At 33.7% G+C, this 18,195-nt stretch overlaps 2 protein-coding genes across 3 annotated transcripts in view; one reads left to right on the top strand and one right to left on the bottom strand.

Moving 5' to 3' along the window:
* Positions 1–11,997, top strand: part of ANGPT2 (angiopoietin 2) — a 45,488-nt gene extending 33,491 nt beyond the window's left edge. For both annotated transcript variants that reach the window (XM_032104604.1, XM_032104606.1), the window contains 4 exons: positions 4,635–4,736; positions 5,264–5,430; positions 8,402–8,532; positions 9,892–11,997. In XM_032104604.1, coding sequence (XP_031960495.1) covers positions 4,635–4,736; positions 5,264–5,430; positions 8,402–8,532; positions 9,892–10,052 — 561 coding nt within the window. In that variant the 3' untranslated portion in view covers positions 10,053–11,997. The remainder of the gene's footprint in view (positions 1–4,634; positions 4,737–5,263; positions 5,431–8,401; positions 8,533–9,891) is intronic.
* The window catches only part of MCPH1 (microcephalin 1), a 131,798-nt gene that overhangs the window by 68,697 nt on the left and 44,906 nt on the right, over positions 1–18,195 (bottom strand). Inside the window, 1 exon segment of the mRNA XM_032104607.1 lies at positions 14,814–14,891. Within this exon segment, the coding sequence (XP_031960498.1) occupies positions 14,814–14,891 (78 nt within the window).

The following is an 18,195-nucleotide window of genomic DNA, read 5'->3' as shown; positions in this document are numbered from 1 at the left end:
ATGAAGTGTTTTATTACACATGAAGCTGAATGGCATCTAATAGCATAGATATGTACAATCACAATTTTAAAATCTAAAGGAGAGGAAAGCTACTGAATCTCTAGAGTAATAGAATGCAGCAGTCTTTGTTAGACATCTCAGGAAGTTTTACATTCCTTGGATCCCTTACTATTACTTGTCTCAAGCTTTTATCTTTGGTTTTAATTTTACTGTCAAATATAGTATATAGAACATGCATATTTTCTAAAAGCAGACACAAGTGCATGATGTATTACAGAATGAAAAATTTATGTCATAAACACTAACACTGCATTTTCAAAAGCACAAAAGTACAAATTCCCTAGACTATAAGATATTAAATGCTCTACATTTGAATATGAAGGCTCAAAATACTTTATGTAAATACCCATTTTGGTAGCTTGCTAGGTTAAAAAACATAGTTAAAATGTAATAATTTCACTTAGTATTAAATCAGCCATTTAATAATATGAAAGAATTTAAATCTTATTCTGTCCATTTCAGATAGAAAAAGATAGGGAATGTTTTACTTACCGTATGACACTGAAAATAAGAGACTAAAAAGTTTTAACCTGATGCTGATTTTTTTGTACAAATATGAATGCATAAGAGGAGTTGTCAAGGGAAGTGAAGGTTTAGGGATAATCAACATGTTACAGCATTTTCAACTGTTTATGATGTGGATGGCTACTCAGACCAGGAAACAGAGTGACCTTTTTTATTTGCCAAAAGTGCTGCACTGCTGTTTATGTTTTCATCTTTTCCTCTTGTAACACCTTCTGACCTCCCAACAGGCTTATAAACAACTTCTGTGTAATCTGTAACCGATCCCACATTACTAACTTGTCTCCCATCATAATCCAAAACTAAGGAATTGCATATGACAACTGAGAGGAAAACAATTATTTAATTCCATTAATATTTTCAAACTTTCCTGTTCTGTACCAGGACAAAAGCTAAGCCCTTTTAAAAACACTGAATAAAAACAGCAAAATATTGCTGACACAAGGAAAAATGGCAGAGGCAAAACTATGAAAAGTCAATAGTTTTATGTATACAGCAACCTCATGAACCAATTACATTGTAGTTCTTATCTAGTCACATCTCTAGGAGACAGAGATAGCAGAATACAAAATCATTGAACATAATAACTCCAAAGTGTTCAGACAACAGCCAGCAGGGTGACTGCAAAGATGTGGATATTGCACTTGCTTTGGTATAAAAACTGCAGTGGCTCTTTATACTGATATCTCAGCCTGAGCCTTAACATTCTCAAAGTAGGTCTGAAAACACCCCAAATATCTTCTTACAGTGCTACAGCTGCTAGAACTGTAAGTACTGAAGCAGTTCACAAGACACATCAAATAACTGCCCGTTCCAATTTGTTGTAACTTGAGAGGCTAATCTCTTTATTCTTTTTGGCATCTATTTGAAGACTCCTGCTGCCTGCCTAATCTTGGTATCTATTTTTACTAGTTTTATGAAATGTTACATATCTTTCTTTTGAATATAAAACCTAGAATAGGTTGAAAGGTCAGAAAAGTTCTGTTCTAGTAATGAGTGTTAAGTGAAAGACTTAGACTTGATTGACATGAAATTATTTTGGTGTGGAAAAATTATACTCCCAAATTTACATATACTTTTAAAAATTGTTACTGGTAAGAAAAATCTACATGAGATTTTTATGGTCATCTCTTCTTCAATTTCTCATTACGTTTTTCAGTTCCTAGTGAGTTGCTTTTTTCTTTGGGAACAAATTTGCAGTACCCCAGCATTTATCTCAAGGATCTATAATGTCTCTTAAAGCTAGTTGTCTTACCATTCACTTAAAAAAATGGATACTGCCTGTAACAGGAATATTTTATGAAAGACATTCAGAACCATTTATTATTTCTATTTTAATCTCATTAGAACAAAATAAAGTGCTATTTAAAGGCACTGATTTCTCAAAGTATCAATTCCAACTAAATTGAAATTTAGACAAGAGGCATAAGGGAAATTGCATGTAACATTCAATAACCATCAATTAACATCTACAATAGCAATATCAGACTGAACCCATGGCTCAAATAAATTGATACATGGCCTTCCACTGTATATAGTTAAAAACTGCATATATCAGAGAAGGGTGAAACAGTTCTAGTCTCCATCTGGCTGCTTATACTGTTCTTTTAAGTGGGGTTAAGCTTCGGAGTCAACAACTTTATCTACAACCAATGATATTTGATCATTGTAAAATCAGATTTTTAACTTGTTTTGATGTTTAAAAAGAGTATCTGCATCTGCTTTAGCCCCTTCCTAGTATCCCTCTATAGCCCTCTGTGGAAATTAGTTTTCACATATACATTACACATCATGAGTTAGCCTTCTAAAACAGATTGATCTTCACTTACAATACCTTATCTTCAGACTTTCCTTTGAAGGGATTCTTTTTTTTTACTAAATTAATTTATATGCTATTATCAAATTTTTACCAGTCGTTAAATTGAGATGTTAGTAAAGCCAAACAAAAAACAGGCTTTGAGGTGTAAGGAATTGCATACATCAGTATAAAATGAGGTTGCTGCTTTCAATTAAATTCCATTCACAAGACACACTTTAAAAAGTAATCCCTTATCCAACTCTTTTCCTTATTTATTTTATCTTCCCTAAAAATCTCCAACTGAATGTCTTGTGATTCTCTGATGTTAAAAAAGTCTACTGCATGCTTAAAGTACAGTATGGACTTTGGATTTCCAGTGTGCTACAGCCTATTGAAACACCAATATATTTGATATTTGCAGCTCTAAAGACTTTCTTTCCCTTCAAAGGTCTGATGCCTTTCAAGTGTATATATGACACTGCTTGAATTATAAATACTCTGTTTGATTTATATAAATATATATGCGTGTGTACAACATACATGCAATACACATACCCTAAAAGAGCCAGCTATACTGAAAACTTAGTAAGGAGCACACTTCACTTCCCAAAATGACACATATAACACTACCACAGGACAAAAGGAAACTGGCTTCTCTGAAGTCATACTTTTTCAATGAATTTCCAGCATGTCTAACAATTCAAAGAGCTCAAATCTGCTAACTGCTAACACTGATAAGACAGTCACCCATAGAAGATGATGAAAAAGACATACAGCTTCAGTGTCACCCAGTCATAATTTGGGGAATTTTATAGGCATGTTGTGACAAGCAGCAGTTAGGCAAGAAGTAAGACTACTGAGAGAACTGTTAAACAAAGAAGGAAACATCAAAATTCATAATGAAATACTTGCCTAGTTTATTTTAAAATTATTTATTTAATTACTCTACAGATGAAATATCCTATCAAAGTGTAAGAAGTCAGATCTTGCCTATACTACTATAAATGAGAAGACACAACTTGACTTAATGGATGAAAGATCTAGAATACAGATTAGAAGTTAATGTAGTTTAATACCCAAACTAGAATTCAGAAGTTTTCAAAGATGTGAAGTGATTCTGAAGAAGGCTCTGAACTTCAGTATCTTGGCAGAAAGTGGTCAAAAAAATTAAACTTCCAAATGAGAAAACATTAACTGAGAACTCTCCAAACAGGAATACTTTGACAAGAAATTCAGTATCTTTCTTAAAGATAGTATTGATACTAACATGCAATTTAAATAGATAGTGACTTCAGTTGGACTTTCACTGTACTGTCTTACACCAGCTCAGCTCCACTGACTTCACACATCTAGTTATAAGTTCTGTTAGTTTCAGAAAAGCAGAATTAGATGCAACAATTTGAAATCCTTTCTCAGGAAAAATTGTACTAGATATTCTAATATTCACAAAATTTTCTTCTTAATTTATCCCCTACTTCTCCCAAACATCACTCCAAAATTCCCATTCATTTTCAAAAGCTTTTTTTCCCATCAGCACCTCCACAGTATATTGGCACTTTCAGTATTACCTTTCACCTCTGACACTAAAGTAATTTAATCTGGGAGATTGATTGAAGAAGTCACCTATAAACTTGAATTTTACTGTGCCAGGGATGCATTTATTGGGTATTCTAAAACTGAGTTCAATGAACTGCTTATTACATGTCAGTCTTTTCAAATTTTTAGCAGTAACTTGGTAAGTTCAAAGGTAATTTATGAATATTTGGAAGCATAGTTGTTACTTTTTTGTTCGAGCACAGAAGATGTTCATTGCAGTCTGTATAATAACATGGCTTTAAGATACAACTTTCAGGTAATACACTTAGATTTAACTTTGGAGTCAGATCATTTGCAAAGGCATTGAAGAATGTAGTATGGTAATAAAAATGTATTTCAGTTTGCTCATTGCATGAATATAACAGTATCTATACTCTGACAAGTCATGGGATTTTTGAATGGATCTCTCACAAAAAAGAGAAGTGAAAGGTGTAATTTGTTAAGGTATTCTGCTAAGTGTGATATTTACTGAGGAATCACATCTTTTTGTGGACAACCACAACTGATTCATATGAAAGCTATGAAAACCTGCATTTTTAGGTTAACTCATATTTTGCACACAACTTGCCACTATATAGAATTATGCAAAGTACATGATTTCTGGTTTTGTTTTACTGTAAATGCATGCACTTAGGCTGTTACATGCTTACTCTGGTAGGCCTACTGTGACATGGAAACTGGTGGAGGAGGTTGGACAGTTATTCAGAAACGAGAAGATGGCAGTGTGGACTTCCACCGGACATGGAAAGAGTACAAGATGGTAAACAGTGTTCTCTGAAGCCTTAATATTAGTTGTTATTGTTATTTGAAATCTAATATACTAAAATTATATTAATAGCATCCTTAGAATGTAAGCAACTTTAAAAAGCTGTATTTATCCTCAGATGCTCATTTAGAAAATGTCAGAGGAGTGTAAGTTGTTTGCCTAAGCAGACTTGCAAGTGTGTTATTTGTTTTTAAAGAGAAACCTTAGTTTTCTTTAATCAACTGTTCCATCATTTGTCTACATTTTTGAGTTGTTTATATTTGTGTTTCTAGTGGCAACAGTAGAAACTACTCCAAATCTACTAAGTAATATTGATTCACTGTTTCAGATTCCTGAGGTTGTCCTTGCTGAAATCAATTTTTTGAAATATTACAGATCAATAACCCTCATGGACACAGTAAAATTCTTAGTTGACAGGCTGAAAACTATTAAACTTAAAAACTGATAAAGTGATAATTTCAAACTCAAAGGAAAAAAATCCACCCAAACAAAGGTATTTAAATATACAACTTGAATTACAGGGATTTGGTGATCCTGCTGGGGAGTACTGGCTGGGAAATGAGTTTGTTTCTCAACTGACTAATCAGAAGCGTTATGTTCTTAAAATACACCTGAAAGACTGGGAAGGAAATGAGGCATATTCATTGTATGACCACTTCTCTCTAGCAAGTGAAGAACAAAAATACAGGTAAGCAGGAAAAATCAGATCTAAATAAAAAAAAGTTCTGATAGTAATCTTTCTAAACTGTGTAGATGCATGGCCTTATTTCATACAAATCATTATTATTTTCCAATTACACAGAAAATGCAAAGATAATGAGATAGTATGGAATAAGATAGGATACATGTGCCAATACAGAGGGTGACAGTGCACAGTCATTAGGACAATAGGAACCTGTCTGCAGCTGCTATCAGATCCTGATTCCCTGCAATAAATACATTTCCAGAAGGTGGATGACTAAGATGAATTATACTGCAAGGATTTTCCTTGTCAGTGACTTCGAGGAACTGTTCTGTTGTCATAAAGAGCACACCGAGGTGATGTGGCCTTATCCTTCCACGACCTGCTGGCTTAGATTCTCAATAACTCTCCTACTTGTGAAAATGGAGTAAATGTGTATTTCACTCACCAACAACTTGTCAATTTAATGGACCTATTATTTATCCTCTAATCCTGTAAAATGTAAAGGTTCACAATTTCTTCTTAATTCTTGGTTTAAATAAGAAATAATACAAATTTTAGATAAATACTTTATATAAATATTATCATAGTATTATACACTTTAAATAGTATCATAGCATTATACATTTTGAAATGGTATCAGCCACAGCTGAAATATATGGGCAGTTCATAGTTCATTCACCAGCCTCTCTGTAAATGCAATAAATAGTTTGATTTATTATAGAAGAAACTAAAGACTTCACAGTATAACAGATGCTTTCCTACTACATGGTCCATGAAATGTTTCTTTGTAAGAGTCTTATGGATTCATAGAGTTTTGGGTGACTGGACAGAAAAATTGTCTCCATTTAGATGAATTTCTCCAAGATCTCTAGCAACTATTTGTTGTAAATAAAGTCGACCTGACACCTGAGAGAACTGATGCTGTTATTTCAACTCAGGGCTTATATGCAAACAAAGCAATTCAAAACTATCGGCATCTGTCCCCCACAAAACGTTAGATCTTAATGCCTTGGTAGTATTTAGTTGTCTCAACTCCAAAGTAAATATTTTTTCATCTGGAAACAGTCAGAATCTACAGCAGAGATTTTTTTTTTTAAGTAATGCTTTAAAATACTTAGAAAGGCAACCTTTGCAAAATGGGTGATTACCCTTGTCCATTTACAATATTAAAATATAATTACTGAAAACTAAGATAGTAAAAGCAATTTTATTACAATATGCAACCAAACAAGGAATTCATCATAAAACTGAGTGGTTTAAAGAATATATTTAACATTATGAAAAAGAAAAAAACAAAGAAAGTATTCAGTTAAGAACATCTTCCATGCCCCATCTCTGGCAGTGTTCAAGGCCAGGTTGGATGGGGCTTTGAGCAGCCTGATCTAGTGGAAGGTGTCCCTGCCCATGGCAAAGGGGTTGGATCTAGATGATCTTTAAGGTCCTTTCCAACTTAAACAATTCTATGATTCTGTGATCCATTATATTAAAAAAATTAATACATTCTGAATGCTGGAAAGATTATGAGTTGGGCCATAAAACTGAAATTTCTTCATAGTAAACTGAGATCAGAATGGACTTTGTTTGAATCAAACTTCCTGATCTCAAACTATGACATCAAACCAGGTTGCTCAGGGTTTTTCATTTGGGTCTTGATAACCTCCAAAGGTGGGGAAACAACTTACTTTTCTTTCCTCATGGTAAAAAGTTTTTCTGATATCCAGTCAGAACATCTCATTTCAATTTCTATCCACGGCCTCTCATCTTCTGTTATACTAGACTGTACCTAAAAAAATTTATTATTAATAATAAGTAAATAATACTATGTTTATATTAGACTTCAAATGATATTTGAAGACCCAGCCTAGGCTCATACATTATACTTGGAACCTTTAATACAATATATGTTAGAAATTGGCTTACATAATTTTGAACTCATCTTAAGGAAAACCAGTAATTTTTTTAAAGACATTTTAAAGAAAATCTGTAATGAACTGATCCTAAATGAATAAAAATTAATTAATTTATTACATTTTAAAATAGGGAATATAAAATGGGTTAAAATAATTTGTTAAACTACCAAAGAAAACTTCTGTCATAAGCAGAGAATTACCTGCAAGATGAAGACTGATCGAGGGACAAGGTAATTCTCCTCAGAGAGTCAGATCTCCTCTTTAAACAAATAGAATACCTCTGAGAAGCACAAGCTATTTGATACAGAAATACAGTCACCGTAGAGGGTTCAAGTCCTTCCAATTCAAGGTAACACAGGAATAGCTGTGTAATTGCCCTGCCCGGTTCAGTGCCCTGTGTTTCTCCCCATCGAGATTCCATTGGCACCCGTGCAAGCAGATCCCAACAGCAGCAGCCTCACTGAAAGCTTACCCTGCCAGGGAATTGAAGCAAACTGAAATACTTGTGGTGAGTTAACACTAAAATTTATGAATGATGTGAAAAGGATAAGTCATTAGGAAAGTGGAAAGGGAAATACTGAGAAACTTCTAAAATATAATTTACTAGCTCATAATTAATACTCTTGGTAATGCTGTTACCTCATATATGTGGGGTTGTCATGCTAAATTGCTGTGTTGTCCTAACAGCAAAAGTAGGAATCAAAACAGTTTTGTTATAAACTTTTGAACTTAATAAAAAAAATTGCATGTGCTGTTGCATTGAAGTACAACAATGTACTTTCAGTATTAATAAATACATGAAAAATCGTAACAGTTACTATCTACTTGTTCTCGTTTTCTTCTAATACGACATGAACAAACACATGTTCATTAGAATATTGTGCTGACCATTTCTGTTCATATAAAAACATTGTGCTGAAAAACATCTTACAGCAGGACATTGGCCAGAAAAGAATTAAACTATTTGAACAGGATATTTATTGCAAATTATTCCATCATTATTTTGCAGACAACTACCATCAACTTCCACGTAATAATTGTTTTTCCATTTCTCACTTCTACAGGATTTACCTTAAAGGACTTACTGGGACAGCAGGCAAAATAAGTAGTATAAGCCAACCAGGAAATGATTTTAGCACAAAGGATGCAGACAATGACAAATGTATTTGCAAATGTTCACAAATGCTAACAGGAGGTACGAATGTTTTTATGTTTCTCAGTCTTCCTATTTTTATTGGCACTGAAATTGTCTACGAGATAAATAGTGATAATTTTGACTATTAAAAAAGTTCAAAACTCATGGATAGAAATACTAGTATGGTGACTCCAAATGAAGTATTTTATCATTTGACAAAAGTTAGTTAAAATAAAACAAGAGAAGTTAAAACTGGAGGCAAAATAAGTCTCTGAAGTTGGGGTACAAGAAAATCTGTAATTGTGGAACTAATCAGAGACAGAGCAGATTCCTCTTTCAAGGAATGAGGTAACATTCAGAGATCAAAACACAACTCCCTGCAAAAAACCTGTTTCAGAGATTCAGCTTGTCAGTGAAATGGCTCCTGATTCTTTAAGCATAAACCCTTTCCCTAACTACCCAAGAAGAAAAACCCCAAGAGCTGCTGTGTACTGCACGTGCCACAGAAGGGTACACGAATTTAATTCCTTTTTTCAATATAGTTATCAAGTGGTAAAGATACATTACAGATATATCTACATTTTTCTAATGATTTTTCACTAGTTATATTTGAGTTCTAGGTGGTATTTTTATCTTCAACTACACAAGTAATTCTATATAATTTGTTAATCTAAAATTCCACATTCTGAAATGTAAACAACTGCATTGTAAATTTGGCTTCTCTTCCTGTTATCTTTTAAGCAATTGTTCATTTTCCTACAGCACAAGTTGCAAGAAAAAAAGACAGCTTTGGTTTATCCAAAAGGATAATTGGAATGCTGCCCTGCAAAACAGAACACACACACTATTGCCACCATAACAGAAATATAAAAATATTATTATATTAATAAAAACAATTTTTTCTTCTGACCCACTAACAGGTCAGGACTATAGGGATACAAAATAGGTTTGGGCTGCTTTTTTCTCCTTTTCCTTCTTCCCAAGTTCCAGGAGGTTTTGAACTGACCCGCACAGAGAACTGAATAATTCCTCTAGAAAGAATTAAGAAAGGAGTTTAAGTCTGTGAAGAACAGGAGTTTACCAAAGAATAGATAAAACCAAAGGCAACTCAATATCATTATAGTTCAAGTTGTGTTCCACCCTCAGACTGTCAACAGTGTTTGATGTGGATAATAAATGGATTGAAGACTTTCCCTTCTCAAATTTCAAATACAATGTATTGCATAAGATTCAAGAATATGTAGTTGATACATAAATACACTTCTTTCCTGAGTTTGAGGCAAGTATTTTATACTGACACTTCCAAATCATAAGAACAAAAAACTGGGTTTAGATTTCTTTCCCATTTCCAGACAACAAAGTGACCTTATATGCTATTTTGAGAATTACTTCTGCTGATGTTTGTCTTCTGTCTTGCAGGATGGTGGTTTGACGCATGTGGTCCTTCTAACCTCAATGGAATGTATTATCCATTACGACAGAATAACAACAAGTTTAACGGGATCAAGTGGTACTACTGGAAGGGCTCGGGATACTCGCTCAAAGCTACGACTATGATGATTCGACCAGCAGATTTCTAAATGCTTTGTCATTATGTGAATTATGTATTGTACAGTCTTCAAAGACTTATTTTACCAAGCAACTTGTCTCATTTTTTCAAGCCCAGAAACATGCACTAGTGTTCTGAAGGGGTCAGTTCAGTACAGTTCCTGAATTGCAATCGCCTTGATCAGCTCCAGCTCATATTATTCAACCAGACACAAAGTCTAAAGCATCAACCTGATATAACAGTGATTTGGCCAAATGACTCAATAAAAAGAACATCCAAGAAACCATCAGACAACTTAAGGACTCTGTTTTACTGATCATTTATGTTATGTATGTGATAGTAAATAACTGGAACTGTGAAAAAACCCTAAAATAGTTTTAGAAATACGCATTTTGCCTCACCACTGAACTTTAAACATTAATATAAAACACTTAGCTAGATCTAGAACTATTTATCTTTCTGTGTCAGGTGTGCCCTTTATGTACATAAAAAAAATACTTCCCTGTAATTAGCTCAATAGTGTAGTAAGGGAATACATTCTTTTCCCCCATAGTCTCCTAAGCAACTTCTTACACTTATTTGAGGATTTTTTTCCAATAGCCTGTATGACAATGTTTTAACAGAGGACAAATAGCATTTAAGTAGTTTGCATTTATTCTTGGGAAATACCATTTACAAAAATCATCATTTTTTTCAGTCTATTTCAGTCACTATCTTTAAATTACAAAAATCCCTACAAATTAAAATAGAGCATGTATTCCTACACATTTTTATGAAGATTGCACTTTTTTTCTTCCCTTGTCATTTACCTGTAAAATAACTGAGCAGTATTTTATAAACTGAGACAACGGCATTAACACCAGATGTCCGATTGTCTATGACAATCATTTATCACCTGGTGCTGTAATATATCTATATGTTTTGTAAAAATAACCTAACTGAAAAACATATGCATGTTCTTTGATACAATTAAATTTATGCTTATAACTTAAGATACAAATTACTACATTTTAAAAACAGGAAGAAAAATAATCTGAAAGTTACCTAAGGTCACACTATGTTTTTTTTCAGTAAGGTTAGGACTTCTCCCTAAAAATTCTCTGTAGGTAGGCCCTCAATGTACACCACAATGTGAATAAATTACTCTACTGGGTGATCTTTGCTTTTTTTTTTCCTTAATTTTATTACTATATGCTTTAAAATTGTGTACTAAACACTGCAGTTCAGATTGAGAAGGAATTTCTCCATAAATCACAATAATTTAGTGGAGGTTTCTCTCCAAATTAAGTTTAGCTTTTTATTCTCCTGCTTAGTCTTTGCTTAATATTTTTGTAAAACTTTGATTTCAGCAGATGACTGAATTAGTTACAATGCAAGAACTTAACCCAAAACAAACCAAAAACCCCAGACACATTTCTGGAGGCTGACTTAACAAAAGGTACGGTAAGGGCAACAAGGCTTCTGAAGGGTCTAGAAAAAATATCTTATGAGGAGGGGGTGAGGGATCTGGGGTTGTTTAGATGGAGGAGTTTCAGGGGGGACCTCGTCACTCCCTACAATCACCTGAAAGGAGGTTGCAGTGAGGTGGGGTCTGGTCTCTCTTCTACTGTGCCTGCAGTGAGAAGCCCAGAAGAAATGGCCTTAAGCCATTAATCTCCAACAGGGGAGATTCAGATCAGATATTAGAAAAAAAAAATCAGTGTTACAGTGGTCAGGCATTGGAATAGGTTGCTCAGAGAGGTTGTGGAGTCACTATCCCTGGAGGTGTTTTAGAGGCGTCTGGATCTGGCGAGAGATGTGGTTTAGGGGTTACAGTGGAAGTGCTGGGTGGATAGTTGGACTGGATGATCCTGTAGGTCTCTCCCAGCCTTGATGATTCTATGATTCTATCTTGAAAAAAGTAAATGATTTTGAGAAAGATGGAAGAAATCTCTGTATTTTATACTGACATTAAAGCTGCTGTCAAGAGTACTCAACCACTCACACCACCACCCTTCTTCTTCTTCACTGCAAATGTGTCACTCACCATTACTAAAGTGTAGCAGAGACAAAATAATATTTCTAATAGTACTTCATGATCTGATTTTATATAAACCTAAAGAATGTAAATTAATAGTCACTGTCTGAAGAGTTGCATAAAATAATCTCAATGTATTTGAAATTATTGCTTAGTATTTTATTGGTTTTCACAGCAAACTTGTAAGGACTAAAAAACTAAAAAAATTGCCTTCATGAATTTCCAAGAAATGTCTTAGAGAGCAAGTCTAGAAGAGTCATCACACTACTAGAGGAGCTACACATACCAACAAGCACACAGCATGCCAAGAGACACCCAAAGAGCTGTCATTTTTCAGCCTAGAGGAGAAAAGGGGAAGGGGAGAGACCTTAATGGTGCCCACAACTGCCTGATTGAGGACATAGAGAGGACCAAGCCAGACCCTTACTGGAAGTGCTCTGCTATGAGACAAGAGACAGGGACAAGAGGCAGTAAGTACAATTTGGAATTGGGGAAAGTAAATTTTTCTTTTCATTTATTCATTTATTACCATGAGGGTGGATTGGACAAGTCCCTTGGAGCAGAGTGTTGAACTAGACAACCTTCAGAGGTCCCTGCTAATCTAAAACATTTTATGATTCTATGAAATTGAATAGAAATGCTGAGTCTACATTATTGCATTTCCTGTGTTGCTACATTTAATCAGACAACTAAAGAAAATACTCCCAATATTTGAGATAGTAAGCATATCCAAAAAGCTGATAAAAACAAACAAAAAATCCCCCAAAACGTTCTTAAAAACCATGATGGAATCTGAATGGTCAACCTGGTAAAGAAAAGTAGTGCTAACTTCTGGTTGACATTAAATTTCTTTATTTTAGTAAGAAAACACTGTATGACAAAAATAATTTAATATTGCATGGCTAGTTTTAATTTGTTGAAAAAAAGTTTATAAAATTTGAGGCTTTCCGATGACTGTTCTGGGAAAGTGATCAAAAATACGGATGTAGACATTGAATAAATTGTTTAATGAGACTTCATTTTGGGGGAAAAAGGATCAATTTATCAGCACAAATGTAAAATTTTAGAGTGAATGTCTTTAAATGACATTTAATCTAAAGAAAATTGCGTGGCTTGAATTCCAAACGCCACAGTGAAGCAACAGGAGGACATGTCAGATGGAAGGCAATAAAAGGAAACAGAAGGCTGCAACAACTGCTTTAGACTTGGTACAAGCAATTAAAACATAACAGCAAGGTAACCTCTACTTTTAATTCCTTCCTGTAATCAAATAAACAGCATGTGAAACTAGAATGCACTTCCATTTTCCCTAAGTACTTTTTAGGAAAGAAACAAGGGAAAAAAAGCAAATAAAACCACCATTCATGTTCAAATAATAATTGCATCTTTAAAAAAATAAGGTATCTGTTACAGTAAGAAATGAGAGTGACCAAAGAAGGGAATGATTGGAACAGTAATGGAAATACCACCTTGGACACCAACTTTGTTCCTTTGCAAGAACAGCAGATTGCAAATAGAAGTGATTCAGCACAACCCTAACCTCCCTCAATTTTACATTCTCACCATCTCTCAAATTCTGCTTACTTCTGCTTTAGGAATAAAACCTCTAAATGGAATCTAAAAAACAGCCCCAAGAGGAATCACTTGTAAAGAATGCTATGTACATTGTTACTGATAGCATACTTTATTATTAATCAAGGTAGTCTGAAAAGAAATAGAAAACTCAAAGCAACTTAACATGAAATTCAGTGTTGATTTTTTCATAGAAATACAGAAAAGGGGAAAAAAAAGAACATGCTTCTTATTTATTTTTCACACTTTTACCATTCTTACTCTATTTGAATATATAAAACAATCTACTTTCTCCTTTTAGAAAAAATATGAAATTATAATGAATAATTAATTTCTTTAGGCTTATTTGAGAATAACTGCTAAAGTTTACCTAAACTTTGAGAACATACAACTTACAATCATGAAATAAAGCTTCATGTTGAATATGTAAATTTACCTGAGTTATAGATTTAGAAAGAATCTTAAACAGAAGTTAATAAAATTACAGTAAAAATAAATTTCATACCCCATTAACTGTTCTTTCTTCAAAGCCTGTATGAAACTTTGAGAAATAAATTGCAGACATGAATTTAGTAGAGGGAAAATTATTGGAATGATTGACTAGTAACCAACTAGAATTCTACTTGTTTTGAAACCAAAATAAAATTCCTGTTTAATCAATTACAATACGTGAAGTGGACTGAGGTCTACACAGGTACATCATGCCCCCACATACCCACTTTTGCACTGGTTCCCATTTCAGTACTTGAGAATGACTATTAGAGGCAGGAAAAATGCTTCATTTTTTCCTACTTAGCAGTTCTAGAAGACCACAGTAATTTTCCATTGCCCAAGTAAATTCTGGGCCAAAAAAATTGAGACCTGCATGACCTGAAAATCTTTCCATTTGGCAATAACGTGCCTCTCCAGTTTGTACACACGTACAGATAGAAATAAAATTAAAGTACATTAATACTTCGATAAGATGCTGGTTTATTCAGGTGTTAATTGGTGAATCAATATTTTGCATTTTCCACATGTACCAAAGTTTTTGCACACATTTCAAAAAGTAGTGGGTGAAGAAGAAAATAACTCCTCACAGTACTTGCTTTAAAAAAATATTTTTCTAGTAGGCTTTCTTATTCACAAAACCTAGTTAGAGGACAAATCATTTCCCAGATAAACAAAAGAAGGTTCACAAGCTTAAGGGACCATTACACTTACAGGAGCCGCAGGGAAGCTGGATGAAAGCTCATATGGCTCCTCTGAGATCCAATGGCCTAATTCCAAAGACCACAGAACCTAAAATAAAATAAGTGGTAAGTAGAAGCTTAAAATTTCTAAAATAAACTTTTTGAATGTGCAGTTAGAAGTGACAGTGCTGTTACAATAGTTGGTTTGCTATTTCATTTACCCAAAACAAATGATTTGCTGAAAAATCAAGAAATCAGAAAGATACCAATTTTATAACTAAAACAAACCATTGAAATATCAGTCATACTTCTATGGATAGCTATATTAAATTTTAAAACAGTGTGAGGATATTAGAAAAGTCAACTATTCTAAAATCACAATACATAGAGCAAAAATTTGAAAAGGAAAGTCATAATATATCAGTTTTGTTCTCTCAGCTCAGTAATCACTGAACTTCACGAGGTTCCTGTTGGCTCATTTCTCCAGCTTGTCAAAGTCCCTCTGAACAGGAACACCCATCTGGTGTATCAAATACTCCTCACAGTTTTCTAACATCTGCAAACTTGCTGAGGGTGCATTCTTCCCCATCATCCAGATCATAAATGAAGATGTCAAACAATACTGGATCCCTACTACTGACAAGGATTATGCAACTATTGCATAGAATCCACACTACATATATAAATCATCCTGCAAACAAGAATAACCCAATTTCTTTCTCCTTGGTATCCTCCTTTATCAGTGTCATACTCTAGAGCAAAAAAAGACTGCAGAACACTGACTCTCTAGAAAATACATAATCATTTGTGTTCAACTGAGCTCTGAAACACTGGATCAATATGATCTTTAGAGGCTAGTAATCCTAAAACTGTGGACTACTTGCAGACTTCTGTTCTCATCAGGGCCAGCACCAAATGCTTAACAGAAAAAAACAACTTAAAATGGCTGTATTTTCAATTTCTGAAATACAGTATTTTTATTATTTTTTTTGGCAAAACGTTCCCCAAACTACTCCATCCAGCATTTTTTACGGATTGATTTTCAAAACATTCTTCAGAACAATTTATCATAACTTGCAGTTGGTTGACTATAATATTAAAAGCCCCATGGAGAGTATTCAAATACTATCTCTCAATTGGTAAAGCACTGTCTTAATGGGAAAATGGAAAAAGACACAGTCCTAAATTGGCTCCACCCTCGAGTCATATAAAGGACTCCTAATTTGTAGATAGTCTAAATTCTGAAGCCCATTCTAAAGGAAGATGAGATTATTTTCCTTATTGGTTTTATCAGTGGTGAGCCATGAAGCTTCTCAGAGAGGTAAAACACTTGTATCTTCTTTGCCAAGTTTGTCCACTGTCACTCAATTCAACATCTTTTCCCTTTTACAGGTATTTGAGCTTCACAGTATCTCTTCTATAGTTGCCATCTGGCACCCCTTAAGTTGGAGTCAAAAAAAAGAAATGTTACCAACCAGCAGTGGGACACCCTGCTGTTCCTAGAGCAAGCTAAGCTAACTGAACAAGAAGCATACATCTACCCCCCAAAATAGGATATATGGAATTTATCAGAAAGCAAATCCCTGTTTTAGGATAATTCTACCTCTCTCATATTTTTCCTAAATAGTTCTCTAGCCATTTCAAATAGATGAAGTCTGTTAGCACAGCCATGCACTATTAAACAGTTGTCTTATTCATCTTAGAACAAGCTGAATTTCATCAGTGCCTCAAATTTTTTCCCATGCTTGATTCACAATAACTGAAATACTCTGCCATGCAAATGCAGTTTAAATTTAAATTATAAAATGTTACCTCACAAAATTCATGAGCACGTCTATGAAATATTCCCCATAGATAAAAACAGTCGTTATATATTTTAAGCATGGTACAGTTATCCTTTACAATGTTACAGCTCACTAATGGAAAATTCTAAGCTGAACAGATTGATCATGAGCTAGCAATGTAAACCTTATAAAATGGCCTAATTGTATGTAAGAAAATAAGTTTCTGTAAAGGGCTCTTTTGCCCCAAATCTGTTGCTACAAGAAGTAAATTTCAAGCTCAGTTTTCATAAAAAAATTATTTTCTAAGTAAGTTCTGTAGTTTTCAGTCTAAAGTGTCTTATGCCTGATGACTTCCAGGGACACCAATAACCTCTAATGTGAACTTCTACAAAAGCTGGTGCCTTGTGTGATGTGACAAGAGATGTTTGACTTGTGAGGAGAGATGTCCAATCTTGCAGGCTATTGGAAATGAACAGTGATTTTTTGCTGATAATAAAAAGCAGCATATCTTTAGACTTTTTGCTAAACTCGGTTACAAAACATCCAAAGAATATTATGTTTACTTTTAAAAAAAGAACAATCAAATATTTGAAAATGCAACAGCTGTAAAAAAAGAGAAAATAATTTCTAGTCATTATATCATACCAAACATGAAAATAAGAGTTAAGCACATTAATAAATCAATGACCTTTAAAAAATATTCAAAACCTAACAATGCACTGCAGTGTTCAGCTAAGAAAAGTATGGTAACTTCTTAAAAACATACAGTTAAGACTGCAACTTAGGATTGTAAAATAGAAATTTTAGGGTGGTACCTGTGTATATTTTTTACAATTACTTTTAACAATTTACAGTAAGAATATCAAAGCCTCTTAGCTTTATACTTATAGCTGTATATATTTATTGAACACAAAAGAAACTTGTTAATGTGAGTAATTTCTCTTTTAATCACAATATAAATCAACTTTAACTGAACCAAGAAAATTGTAACTTTTAATAAAATTCATAGAGACATGCTACATTAAAATAAATTCTTCATAAATAAACTTGAGCAGGAACAGATGTACCATGCTGTATTACACATACATCATGTCCTTATGGTACGAAAATTATGTTTGTATCAAAAGTAGCTGGCAAACAACCCAAATAGATTAAAATGTAAACCCAAAAGATTAGTTATGATTAAGTAATCCTATTTCACTTTCCAGGCCAATTCTACAGCCATGACCTCTATCAACCCTTGTAGTATTTACAGAATTTTGTTTAGAAATGAAATTTGTTTGTCTTAACAAAAGATGGATTAATGCTTGTCTATCATGGTTCTGGAAGTGAGTACAAAGGCATCGTATCTACTTTCCTAGATAAAAAGAAAATTAGATGCTGAGTTCATGAACAGGTCCTGCAGTAAATAATTAGGTCACCACTCACTAAAACATTCAGTTTTCATGAAAACAAAGACAAGAGCTTTTCATTCCAAGTCACTGAAAGTTTGATTCTGACTCTGGCAAATTTTCTACCAGTATATTTTCACAGCAACACCAAAAAAAGCTTCAGATTCATGTAATTCAAAAAGGAGTTAAGATTTGCAATATTATTCTCAACTGAAATTCTTCAGTGTTTCTTTCAGTG

Source organism: Corvus moneduloides, chromosome 3, assembly GCF_009650955.1.
Source record: "Corvus moneduloides isolate bCorMon1 chromosome 3, bCorMon1.pri, whole genome shotgun sequence".
NCBI classification, from domain to species: Eukaryota; Metazoa; Chordata; class Aves; order Passeriformes; family Corvidae; genus Corvus; species Corvus moneduloides.
Note: the sequence above shows the minus strand (reverse complement) of the source record. Positions and strands in the feature narration are given on the sequence as shown.